Source organism: Colossoma macropomum, unplaced genomic scaffold (genome assembly GCF_904425465.1).
Source record: "Colossoma macropomum unplaced genomic scaffold, Colossoma_macropomum, whole genome shotgun sequence".
Lineage (NCBI taxonomy): Eukaryota > Metazoa > Chordata > Actinopteri > Characiformes > Serrasalmidae > Colossoma > Colossoma macropomum.
Window position 1 is genome coordinate 28,760,056 of NW_023494804.1, and position 13,514 is coordinate 28,773,569.

Sequence of the window (13,514 nt, forward strand, 5' to 3'; positions counted from 1 at the left end):
AAAATGCTAAAACTTTTATTATACACTGTCTACTTTTCATTTGGGTAAATTTTTAATATTAATGTAAGTACTAAATCATTTTTTGTGTTTAATTTCTTTATGTCACAGCATCCGTGCTGCTTATAACTGGGCAAACCTCAGATTTTTGAGCTTCATTATTTACTTTGAGGGTGGATTGAAAACAGAAAAATATCCACCTAACAAACCTGTTCAGTATAATGATGGATGCTGGTAGATGTTATGAGAATTTCTGTTGCAGTTCAAGTTTGCATGTTTTTTGATCCAGTACTTTTTTGTACAATAATTCAAGTTAGATATTTTACTTGAGTCATTATTTCACTAAAGTAGCAATGCTTGTAGTTGAGTATGGCTTCAATGTACTGTCTGTACTGCTGGACCTTCCTCATCTGGAACATGAGGGGAACTTGACCTGGAGCCTAATGTGGGTGACATTACACTGCTGCCTGCTGGCTTTGGTCCTGTTGTGTATATCTGACCTTACCCAGATATAAAGCTGGCCAGATCCAGATTTTGACTCTGTTGATGTATTAGAGACTGAGGTTACTTATAGGTCAGTGCTGTCACATGTGTTTTTTTCCAGTTAATATTGTAAGGGGATCATGCATTTCTAAAGCCTACATTAATGGCACTAGAAATGTAAGTATAATGTAAGATGTAAGTGTAATTGAAGAGATGACTGTAATGTGATGCAACCGATCCTGTTCTGAAAGGCATACATCTGTGTAATATTGCTGCTTTTGGTCTGAACTTGCTCTAAAGCCAAGCTAGAGAGCGGTATCGCTGTTTTTCTGGCAGAGCTTTTAGACCTTATTTGATAAGTGTGCCACATTCTTTTACATTCCAAACTAAATTAGGAGTCACAAGGCTGTAGACTGAGGCAGTGTGCCAGGGCCACGATCCTGTCTTAAACATATGATTCTCTGAAGTCTTTAGGAAAAATCCCATCACTTTTATGCATCTCCTTTTTTTGTTTATCAAAACACACCACATTTCTGACGTAGTATTGCACTGTCATTATGACAGCTGCAGACGTTTTGTGTGTTTCTCAGATGTAGTTTCTTAGAAACTGCATTTTAGTGGTTCCTCCATTCACTGATGACAATGCTTTACACTTACTTCAGTAATGAATGTGAAATTTGCAGCAGAACAAATAAAGTTTAAGTTTGTTTGGGATTCTTAAAGGGGAATTCAGTGATTTTTCAAAGGTTCTCCCTGATTCAATTGTTCAAATGTAAACAAAATAATTCAAAGTGGTTTGGTGTGAAATGCTCCATTCTAGAGAATCTTATCGAGTCAGAATCGTTCACAGTGGTGGTGGTAGGAGCCAGATGTCCAGTTGGTTTAATGCTCCTAAAAGCTACCTCACAGAAAGTTGTTACATTAAAATGCTTGCAGATAAGCTGGCTGATGTCTAAACATTGTTTGACAGTCGTATTGCGATAAGGTTTTTCCACAAATATTATAAAGGGCTCATATCCGAATTTTTTCTTGTATTTGTCCACTTTCGTGTGTGGTTATGATTTATGTGCTCAAAATGGCCACAATTCATTTTTGCGTGACCATTTTCCAACCTCACTTTATCCCTTATATTGTGTACAAATAGCAAGCGAGCGTTCAAATGTAGTATCACATCGCAAAGTCTTCAGGATGTCAACACTGGAAATGTTAACACTGTTGAGTTGTATGTCACTGCTGTCGGAAGAAAACCTCTTATGTTAATTTTTGTCGTTCAGTTTTTGACATAATTTGAAACGCCTGTTGTCTTTTACATTGTGTGTAAATTTCATTAAGGATGGACCAAAAGAAAAGACTTGGAAACCCTAATGACTTGGAAGAAAGTCTGGTTCCATTGACTTACATTAAAAGTAAAGTAGTTTTTTCTCCTGTAAAGTAATCATTTTGAAGACAACAGAGATATGCAAACTTGTATCCCCAAATGGTTTCTTTTCTGTTAACGTCCTTTAATATTTACTGTTTAAGTGTTGTTGAGATCCCTATTTTTTTTCCATTTCATGTATAAGTTTCTCCTCATCCATTCTGAGCTGGAATTGCAGAGCGATGTGACATGGCATTTTGGCAGACATTTCTATTTTTGACATGTTGCATCGCTCTGCCATTCCACCTCTAGATGGATCGCATCGCACTCTGCCACTCGCAGGTGGTGTAGACAGCTTCATTAATTATAATGGGAGCGTTTTGGTTTTGTTGTAGTTGCTCACTCATGTTTGTTAGCTGTTAGGACAATGTGTTAGAATTAAACAGGCTGTTTTCTTAACTGTGCTTTTAAGACTTATATAGGATTAAATGGGCTCTGTTCTGCCCTGTATTGTGCCTCAATTATAAAACACTCAGAGCTGAACCACTGCTTAGAACTTCAGTGTGAGTGGGCAGGGCTAACCTGCTGTAGGCAGGTGGTTATATGTAAATGAGTATATGCACCCTTCAAAATCAGTTCATGGCATAGAGGTACATTAAGAGCATTATTAGGCAAACTAGTACTCAAAGGAAAGCATTTCCTCTGATTTACCACTATGTTGTTGTTGTTGTTGTTGTTGTTGTTGTTGTTGTTGTTGTTGTTAACATTACATATAAAACTCAGAGCACACGTGTAAATTCACTGGTGGTTTTGGATAGAAAATTAGATGGCTGTATTTGCATTGTAGACATTGTGACCCCTGGTTCATGTCATCGCCATTGTAAAGAAATCAGATTCAGCTTTCTGTACCATGCACTGTTCTGCATCAGACAACTTTGGATGACTAAACAACCATTGGTTTACCTCTTAATGGTTGATGTTTGCAGAGATTTTGGAATATTAGTAGAATATACCTTTAAAAGTGACCCAAGCAAGTCCTGCGCTGTTTGTTACACACCAAAACAGAGCCTCGTGCAGCGATTGGTGCATGAAGCACCACACCCCTGCGCTTCCTGCCTGCTTAATTTGGTCAGGCTGTGTTTATATGTGTTATATGTGTGTATCTGTCCAGGCGCACAGGTCACCCTGGCTAAAAAGCAATGTCAGATGTTGTGTGCATGCTCCACTTTGCACAATCCAACCTCTGACTCAGATGGAATTATCTGGATTGATTTTCAATTTAGATTCCACAGGTGTTTCCATGCTGACTACGAACGTATGCCGCACATAGCTTCATCATGAACCCCCCCGCCGTGTGGGAAGGGGGCTGTTTCATGCTCTGGAGGTCTGGAGTGTGTGTCTGTCGAGAAGAGAGCTCATCTGATTGGCTGTCCACGCTCTCACCCAGTGACAGTAAAGCCAATAAAATAACAAAAATCAAATTAATGTCATTTTTCTGCTTAGTGTAAACATGCAGTAATACCCAAAGGGTTCTTCTTTAATTTTGCACCAGTGATAATGTAGATAGGAAATGGAAGGTTATGATCCAAGCCTTATGCTCCAATACATTGCTTAAGCCTAATTAGCCCTGTGCAAACTGCATGGCTAAATAAATACACTCATGTGTGGAGTTGGTAAGTAATCTAACAGACTTACTTATGTGGTTTGTGAGACTGTATGACATACTGTGTAAATATGGGCAACAATACATCACATAGCTAACAACAGCAGTAGCAGTGACAGTGTCAGAAAGGACATAAACAAGTCTTTTTGAGATTCCTTAACGACGCATTTGAAGTCCTGGATTTTGTAATCACATTGGTGAATTGAACTGTTTTTGATGTAACTGACTGACCGTCTAGTGTGTGAGCTACCAGTGATTACTGAATTCTGGACCTGAAACTGGATCCAAGGTTTTCAAAGTCCTCTGGCTTATGCATTGCAAATGAAAATAAAATTGAGCACATGACTGAAATGAAGGCGTACAGTTTGCTGTGGGATTTTGCTAATTGTCATTCATTGGTTTACTACCAGTCTGCTTTCTATCCACAGGTCCAGCAGCTGGGCGATATGGCAATAATCTAACATCATGACACTTGGAGACGTTTTCATGTATTGCACGTGTCACCATATTTCGTTTTTTGGTTTGAGTAGTTGGCACACATGGAAAAGCACCAAAAGTGGCTACGTTTCATAAAGTACTATTAAATACTGTGAGTGCAATGATTTTAGGTATGGATGCACAATGATAGCAGAATCATATCAGTATCGGCAGGTATTTGCTTAAATTTGCGTAGATTTTTAGATTTGGCATTATAACCGAATATTTTATGATGTATTTATTGGAAGAGCAGGATGTTTAAGGTGATGCTGGGCTTCTGCAGTGAAATCTGCGCTTTTGTGTTTTATTCATTTTACTGCATTTGTACAGATATTGGTATTATTTTACATTTCTTTGTAATGCTAATCCAGGTCAATATAGTTAAAAAGTCTACATTTTGTAAAGGTTTAATAGGGGTATAACGATCATTGTAGTCATTTGAGCCCCACTTAACTCTAATAGGACGCCCTTAGATGCCTAGTTTTGATCATCAACAATGGTTATCCACAAAAGCTGATAAATGAGGGAGTCTCAGAAAAGACTCAGGGGCGTATCGGTGGTACAGTTTCAAATTTCGCTTCAAATTTGAATTTTTGATACTTATTGAAATTGTTACACCCTTAATGTGCCGCCATCGGTAACAGCATCAGCAGATATGCTCAAGTATTTGCAATCAGCATCGGGCTACGATTCCCATACCAGTGCATTTTTTATTTTAATTCACTGTTTCACAGACTTCACTGTACCAAATCCAAGAAAAATTGACCTAATTATTAACTTTGTAATGAAACATACAGTTGGCCTAAGTGATGACAATATCCATGATATGCTCAGAAAAGCAGCCGATGATGGAATTAAGCACAATAGTGATAAAAATCATCATATTGCCCACCTGTAGTTAGGTGTTAATGTAATGGCGCTCATTATTTGTGTAGTATACAAATACATTGTGACTGATTTGGTGGTTTCGGACGCTGATGGACAGTTTTAATGTATTGCACACACATACACATACAAAGTCCTCCTGGAATATCTTGGCCATGTGATGTGTCACCATTCTATTTGTAGGACTGCAGTGAGAAAGAGAGAGTGGTCTGCAGTATCCAGGGTTTCAGAGATAGGTCTCCCTCACTTGCTCTCAGCAGGTAAAGATTATGTTGCTTTAAGCTCTGTATGTTATTCGCTTCTTTGCTTTGTTACTGAGGCTCTTGAGTCCTTCTGTTTTCCCACACACAATGCTCATCTATTTGATTTGTTTAAGGTGATTTCGGCCAGCAACAAAGCCCAGTTAAAATGCTGGATAGTGCTAGGCAGGCTGTAAAGCTTTGATTGTAGCCTGAACTTCCTGAACGTTAAACCAATGTCATTCATCGCTTGTTGTGAAGATTTTTTTTGCTGTAGTCGTTTGGAATGCTTATTAAAACTGATGGCAAATGGAACTATAGTTTTAATTCAGTGTCATGAGAACCGCCTTTGTCATGCCTACGTGAGCAGCTGGTGGGATTTACTGAATTGTAGCTCTAATCTCATTTTAATTTAGAACTTCCGGCATTAAGTCGCACCAAATGTGCTAAACAGGCCCAAAGTCTGTAATAGCACGTTGACAAGCAAAGCCTTGCCAGACCATGCTGTGCCTGTCTGTGTAACATGGCAGCTCTTAAAGGGCCAGAGATCCTTAGCATGCACTAGAGTGACCTCTTTACCCCATTTGCGGTCTTATTTGGTTTTCGCTGTGTATGAAGCAGCATATATGATCTGTAGGCGCAAAAGCAAAGAACTGTGTTAGTTCATTGTCTGTGTAACGTTCTGTTGACAGTCTGGCATGACAGGAAATGAATTTCCTAGAGAACCTTTGTCATCCTTTGTCAAGTGCTTTTGGATAGGGTGACCAAGCCAGGATCACTAGGTCATAACTTGTGATGACTTAATTTAATGTTGATATTCTTTCAGCTTTCACATCTGTTGCTCGTGTATTACTCAAAGGAAGATGATGACAGAAATAATTGTACCAATTAGTTTAGCCTATGTTTTTTTAATATTTATCAAATATTTGTTGTTTTCCTAATGGGTAGTTCTGTCTGGATGTACAGTATTTCTGATATTCAGGCCATCCCTTGGTTACGCAACATCAGTTTGTGGAATGGTGTCTCAGAGCAAGATGGATTAGCCCTTGTGGGCCCCTCTGCCTCTGCCAGTAGTCACACTGAGTGGATTTCATTCTGTGTTGCCCAATAACTCAGGAAAATAGTGCAACAGCTGAAGACATACAAACCCACTGACTGCCCCTTATGTATAGCAGGTACCGTACTTTCATAGTTTAATTTTTCTTGGCTGAAAATAAATACTGAGGCCCGAAAGTGAGACTTGTGAACAACAGCAGTCCAGGTGTTCTCCCCAGCTGGCTGTTCTTTTGCTATAATCATTCTCCTGACCAACTTAATGATAGTACCTCCCGACTCCTTGCTGGAGCGCATTTTTTCTCTCCGAATTGTTTTCATTCAACTGCTCTCTTATATAAGCAAAATGAATGAAGTTTCTCTTGTGAGAACAGATTTTCAGAGCCATATATCACTGCACAGCTGCTTTCTGCTGCCAGCTCGTCCTCTGTAGCTGGAAGGACAAAATGTTCATTTCGCCTCAGCGTTGGCCTCCACTGAATGATGAATGGTGGTCTAGCATGTGCTGAGGAGTGCAACCAGTTACACCACTATATGCCAGAACAGCTGATAACAATCAAAGTGCTATATACAGAACTAACAAGGGAAAAAGAATGTATGAAAAAGGGGAAAAAGTATGAAATAGTAATAGGGCTGTTACTATGGATATTAGTATTTAAGTAATTTATTTTTGTTAATCCTGAGTAATCATGTCTGAATAATCAGAGTTTTTTAAATAAAAATAAAAATAATGGACTAACTTGAACAATAAAGAGCCATGCATAGCATTTACAAATGTCCATGATATGATAAAAGGGGAATTCCACCAAAGATCTTTTTTTCAAAATTTCTACGTAATTAAATGGTTAAGATGTTAACAATGTCATTCAGAGTAGTTTAATGTAGAGAAACAAAAGTCATGGTTACTCACAGCAGTGGTGACAGGAATCAATCATCCAAAGCATTTAATACTTGTAAAAGCTACTTTATAGAAAGGTACACATACAAAATGGTTTCAGATATGCTGCCTGATGTCTGAAGCCTGAGACATTGTTTTAAAATACTTTCAAGATACAGTTTTGGCCTAAAACATATTTTAAGATGATTGAAAAATAGGTGTAGTGCGTTCGAAGGCAAAATACCCAAAGTACCCAAAAAAAAAAATATATATTTTTTTTATTTACTATACAAACTCTAATGTAAAGAAATCTAAGTCAGAATTTCTCTTTACTTCATAATTTTTGCAGAATTTTCAGTGTAACTCCACTGTAAACTCCTAAGTTTAAATCTAAGGCAAATTATCCAGTAAATACATGGAAACAAACCACACTGGCTTAACTTGAGTTATAACTTGAGTTATCCTCAAGTTATACAAGCGAAGAGTGGGATCCTGGACCCGCTGCAGGTCTGGGCCATTTAAGGGGTTAAAAATATAAATATAAATGGTAGTATCTGTCAGGCTCTGTTTCTTACTGTAATGTAGACCTGTAGTAGAATTTAAAATGTACATTATCGTCATATGACTCGTAATTTAAACACTGACGGTTCATTTCGAAGGTACATTTTAATCAGTAATTTTTTTATAGTGGAGTAATCGTGTTTTTCTGATTGTGACAGTCCTAAATAATAAGAGCTAATACTCACTCAAATCTTTGTTGTACCACCATTAACCCTGACCTGTTGATACACAGTGAGGTCATTCCCTGGTTAGCCAGTTTTGTAAAATTGCTTACACAGTGCATGTTATGACTCATTTGATGCTGCCCCCACAGGTAGGCTACTTGTGTGGATTTAGACGTCAGACCAGACTGGACCAGATCAGACCAGATTGGACCAGATTGCACAAGCCATGGTTTTGCAGAAGCTCCTGAGTTTTGGGAAGCAGCTGTTGCGGGTAAAAGTGGTGGATTGCTCTGAGGACTCGCGCCTCTCCCGCTGCCTGAACACCTTTGACCTTGTGGCCCTGGGAGTGGGCAGTACCCTGGGGGCTGGTGTGTATGTGCTTGCTGGAGCGGTAGCTAGGCAGAATGCAGGGCCTGCCATAGTGCTGTCCTTCCTCATCGCGGCCCTGGCCTCGGTGCTGGCTGGCCTGTGCTATGCTGAGTTCGGGGCACGAGTGCCCAAAACGGGCTCAGCATATCTCTACAGCTATGTGACAGTGGGAGAACTCTGGGCCTTCATCACCGGCTGGAACCTGATCCTCTCCTATATCATCGGTAAGACAGTACATGAGTGCTGAGTTTACACAGTAGCTGAAAGTAGGACTTACAGTATCAAAGTTCATGTTTCCTTATATATAAAGTGCGTATAAAAAGATGCCTAATGCTTCATTTAATCCTGAGCGCAGCCTAGGCCAAGTCTCTGATTTATTAGGGGCATAAATCTGACCTCACAGTGTTTGAATTCAGTTGAAACTCTATATGAAATGATTTGAACTTGAATTCCATCATGATTCGGATTGAAGCCAGAGAACTTTTTTTCTCCAAAGCTCATATTATTGAACATTATTATAATCGATAATGAGAGTAGGGGCCCTTTTTTGGTCTAAGAATAGACTTAGAGTTACTGTGTATCTAGCCCTGTAAAATTCACTTCACTTTGCTTTGTGAACGGTTCCAGCACAGAGCTGTTTTATTTTCTAATTTCCTGTTCTCTTCTGTTCGAAAAGGAACATCCAGCGTAGCTCGAGCTTGGAGTGCCACTTTCGATGAGCTGACTGGTAAACATATTGAGCACTTCTGTCGTCAGTACATGAGCATGAAGGCCCCAGGTGTGCTGGCTGAGTATCCCGACATGTTTGCTGTGGCCATCATCCTGGGTCTCACAGGTACTACATAAGTTCATCAGACAGTGTTCATGACACTTTTCAGGCACATACAAGCTTATCAGAAAAGTAATCTGTAAAATTTTTGTGCTTCTTTTCCGTTGAAAACGAAAGCTTTTGCAACAGGGATGAAGCAGTGATCATAATACTGTAAACACTAAATAATTAGAAATACTGTTTCAAAGTTCAAATTCAGTCCTTAGGATGTAAGTCATTCAGAGAGGTTTGATGTGAACCGGTGTTCTGTAAAGAATCTTACCAATCTTTTTGTTTACTAGCCAAAATGATCAGTGAAGCTACATGTCTTCTGAGTTTTATATATAATGTTGATAACAGTAATTAGTAAAGTTTTGAGGAGAGCATTGCCCTCCATGTACCTCTCTGCCATAAAAGGATTTAAAAACCTTAATGTAAAACTATCATGAAACAATACGTCGTGCATCAGCAGTGTATTCACAACCACCTCTTGCAATAGCTTTCTGTGAGGTAGCTGTTAAGGCAGGGCTGCACAACTCCAGTCCCGGAGGGCCAGCATTCAGGACAATGCCATACTCACACACTCCCACTTAACTTAAAAATTAACAGATGAGTGTAATCAAGTGTGTTTGAGCAGATAAATCACCAAACTGTGCAGGACACTGGCCCTGGTCCAGGGCGAAGTTTAAAGGGGTGTTAAGTGCTTTAGATAACTGGTTCCTGTCACCACCACTGTGAAAAATGCTCTGGATGACTTTTACATATAAACAATTTAATTATGAAGAAATTATGACAAGAATCAGTGAAATTCCCACTTTAATTTCAGTAAATGTATACAGCTCAATATTGCCTGTTGAGATGCCCTGTATTTGTGCTGCTGTTGCTCTAAGTTTTAAAAAGGTAGCCAAAAGAAATACTTACTACAATATCCCTGCGTAGCACAGACAAAGGAATCTAGCCAAAACCTAGATACTTATTAAATTTTGATTGCTTTTGTTTTTGTAAAGAGATTCACAAAAGTCTCAATATAATTGTAGCAACAGAACTGATTTCAGTGTGCATTAAAAGCAAGAATTGTGATCGTTTTGGTCACTAATATCATGAAACGAATGATAGGAAATTTTCATACCATCCCATCTCTACAACATCTGATTATAATCAATAGTTATAAATTAATGGACATTTATGACCTTTTTTTAATACATACAATGTAATAGAACAGTCTTCGGTATGAATGTTGTAACATGTACTTCCTCAGTCACTTGTGGACTGCTCTGTAGGACTTTCCAATTAATTGTATCGTTACAGGTTTGCTGGCTTTTGGGGTGAAGGAGTCAGCTATGGTCAATAAGATATTCACCTGCATTAACGTCCTGGTGCTGCTATTCATGGTGGTGTCGGGCCTGGTCAAAGGCACGCTCAAGAACTGGCAGCTGAATCCTGAGGACATCCTGAACAGATCCAACTCCTCAGGCTTCAAGTGAGCAGCATGCAGAAGCTGATCCCCATATTCAACTCCTCCCCTTTCTGTTCTGCTTCCCAGTACTTAGCAGGTTCATCATCAACTCTAAAGCTATTTCAGTGCTGATTGTAGTGGTGGTTTTGTGGGAGACTGTCTATGTTTGCCAGTGCAACAGGGTATTATAATGCACATTTGAAATCTGTGACAGTTACCAAAGTAAACTGTGGTCTCTAGTGGACGTTTTGTAAATGAAAATGCATGGATTTACTTAACAAAACTACATTTAATCAGTTCTGTGAAATGTTCTTTTCTTTATGTTTTTCTCCCTGGCCAGTACATCAGAGCCTGAGGTATCAGAAGAGAGTTTAGGGATGGGTGGATTTATGCCCTTTGGCTTCAGCGGAGTCCTCTCCGGGGCGGCCACCTGCTTCTATGCTTTCGTAGGGTTCGACTGTATTGCCACCACAGGTGAGTGAGTGCATGAGAGGTAATGGGAGAGGGGAAGACAGAGGTCAAATTGAGCCCGAGCGTCGTGTGAACAGCAAGTGTATCTGAGCCCCTACAAGCTATATGGTTTCGTAAACTGGCACGTCCTCCTCTCGATCTGCCAATTTTCACAGTTGCAGGCTTTGTTCTCCCTGCTTTTTAGTTGTATTTCTGCTTTCTACATAAATTAGTCCACTATACCTCAACCTTTAAGTGGCTCAGGCCTCATCCTCACATTTTTTTCCTCTGTATTGTTGTTTGTTACCAAGGCTACATCACTGTCTCTGAAACACTGACACAATGCTGATCAGCCAGACAAGTAGACTCTTTCAAACTTTTCTTATTCCATTAAGATATATCTATATTTGTACATCTGTATATCTATCTATATCTAGGGAATTATGTGTCTCTTTTTTTTTTCTACATCATTTGAACATCATGACAGCTGTCATTTACATTGTGGTAAAATGTCATGATGAACTGACCAATAGAAATACTCCAAAATCATTTGAAGTAAAACTTTGTTACATTAATGTAACATTAAAAGTTTAAAATGTTTTGGCAAAAATTTTCTAGTTTACAATACGTTTAGAAAGTGTTTTGTTTTAGTTTCTTATTTTGGACAGCGACATTTTATAAGATATATTCATTAAGATATATTCCACCAAACCTGACTTTGTTTAATGATCATTGGTTCTCTTTGAGTCATTGAGATATTTTTAGTAATAATTTGTTCTAATATTTTTTGCAGTTGTACTGATATTCGCTTTAAAAGAACTGAGTATCTTCTGATGCCCTGGCACCGTACAGCATAGATACAAGTCTTTAGCAGTTTTTATTAATGACTATATCTGGGTATGCAGATATGTGCTATATTGTATATATCTGCATATGCAGATATAATTATTAATGGAAACTGTACTAAATTGCTAAATGAAAAAAAGCCAGTTTATGTAATCATGACATTTACTGCGTCGACAACTGGCTATTGTTAAACACCACAAGCCATTTAAAGTATTGTTCACATCCATAAATAAAGAAGTGCTCCCCTCTTAAATCCCAGTTTAACTCTGGACCAAGACCTCTCGAAAGTCTCCCATACTGCAGCTCAGTATTGCCTGTTGAGATGCCCTGTATTTGTGCTGCTGTTGCTCTAAGTTACACCAGAGGTCAAATTTGTGACGCATTGCCACACGTTTGTTAGAATGATGGTGAGTTGTTTTTCCGCTCTATGTTTAAGTGTAGCTAGTGGCCTTCACAGTAAATGTTTATGTTCTGCCTGTGCCAGTCCCTGCCCTCTTAACTCCCCCTGAAGGTTTGTGTGCAGTTTTCTGTCGGCTTCTAACTGGTTCTCAACCGGTTTCTCAAATGATTTCTGGCCAACTACCCTGATTTCAAATTAGGCACTGTTCACACCCCTGCGTTTTCCACCTTCTGATTGGTGGAAGAGGTTTTAGGTTTGCCCAGGGATGTCTGTGTACCAAGAGTAAGCTGCCATGTTTGGGATAGCCCTCTAAACCACCCAGCCCTCCCCCTCCACCTCCCTACTAGCATTTGGCCTTTCCCTTGTGCTTTGTGCTTCTGGCAGGAACATACCAGTCTTGGCTGCCTCAGGCCAGCTAGAGTGCAGATCAAGCGCCAGGACACACACTTAGATGCACATGTCCTTAGATACACATGACTTCTACAGTCTTCTATCTTATTCTTACGTAGACTTCATGCAGTAAATGTCAAATCATGATATGCTTGAAGTTATTTATCTTATAACAAATTATGGATTTGCTTTTCCTGGATTGAGTCTCTACTTGTGAGCAGATTAAATACTGCGGCAGAGGTGTGCTGTCCAGAGAATATAGAATTAAATTACTGTTCTTTGTTTTATATTCTGCACTTTTTATTTTGCCATTTTTATGGTTCGCAATCTTTGAGCTAGAACTATGAAATTTTATCGCAGAGCTGATACAGAACTAGAGTACACGCACACATATCACATGTGTGTATATGTAAATTAGACACTCCTACCTTGTTGGTCCACCTTGTACATGTAAAGTCAGAGACAGTAGCTCATCTGTTGCTGCACAGTTTGTGTTTATCATCTTCTAGTCCTTCATCAGTGGTCAGAGGACGCTGTTGGTTGGGTATTTTTGGTTGGTGGACTATTCTCAGTCCAGCAGTGACACCGAGGTGTTTAAAAACTCCAGAAGCACTGCTGAAGCTGATCCACTCGTATAAGCACAACACACACAAACACACCACCACCGTGTCAGTGTCAATGCAGTGCTGAAAATGATCCACCACCCAAATAATACCTGCTCTGTGCTGGTCCTGTGGGGCTCCTGAACATTTAAGAACAGGGTGAAAGAGGGCTAATAAGTATGCAGAGAAACAGATGGACTACAGTCTGTAATTATAGAACTACAAAGTGCACCTATATAGTAAGTGGAGCTGATAAAATGGACAATGAGTGTAGAAACAAGGAGGTGTATATGATAAAGTGCTTAGTGAGTGTATGTCTCAAAGGAATTATAACAAAAGCCTCCAGGTAGTGCCCCATAAGTTTATTTGCAATGCTAAATTGTCCTTTACTTTTTCATGAAGTAACTGAATTCATGAGTGTTAATCTGTGACAGTGA

The 13,514-nt window shown here is 39.2% G+C and overlaps 1 protein-coding gene across 6 annotated transcripts in view; it reads left to right on the top strand.

Annotated features, from left to right (window-relative positions):
- Positions 1-13,514, top strand: part of slc7a1a (solute carrier family 7 member 1a) — a 30,182-nt gene that overhangs the window by 1,464 nt on the left and 15,204 nt on the right. For 3 of the 6 annotated variants that reach the window (XM_036595771.1, XM_036595770.1, XM_036595772.1), the window contains 5 exons: positions 5,046-5,122; positions 7,906-8,349; positions 8,802-8,960; positions 10,242-10,413; positions 10,730-10,863. In XM_036595771.1, coding sequence (XP_036451664.1) covers positions 7,983-8,349; positions 8,802-8,960; positions 10,242-10,413; positions 10,730-10,863 — 832 coding nt within the window. In that variant the 5' untranslated portion in view covers positions 5,046-5,122; positions 7,906-7,982. The remainder of the gene's footprint in view (positions 1-5,045; positions 5,123-7,905; positions 8,350-8,801; positions 8,961-10,241; positions 10,414-10,729; positions 10,864-13,514) is intronic. The other 3 variants (XM_036595773.1, XM_036595769.1, XM_036595774.1) reach the window with 1 other exon arrangement.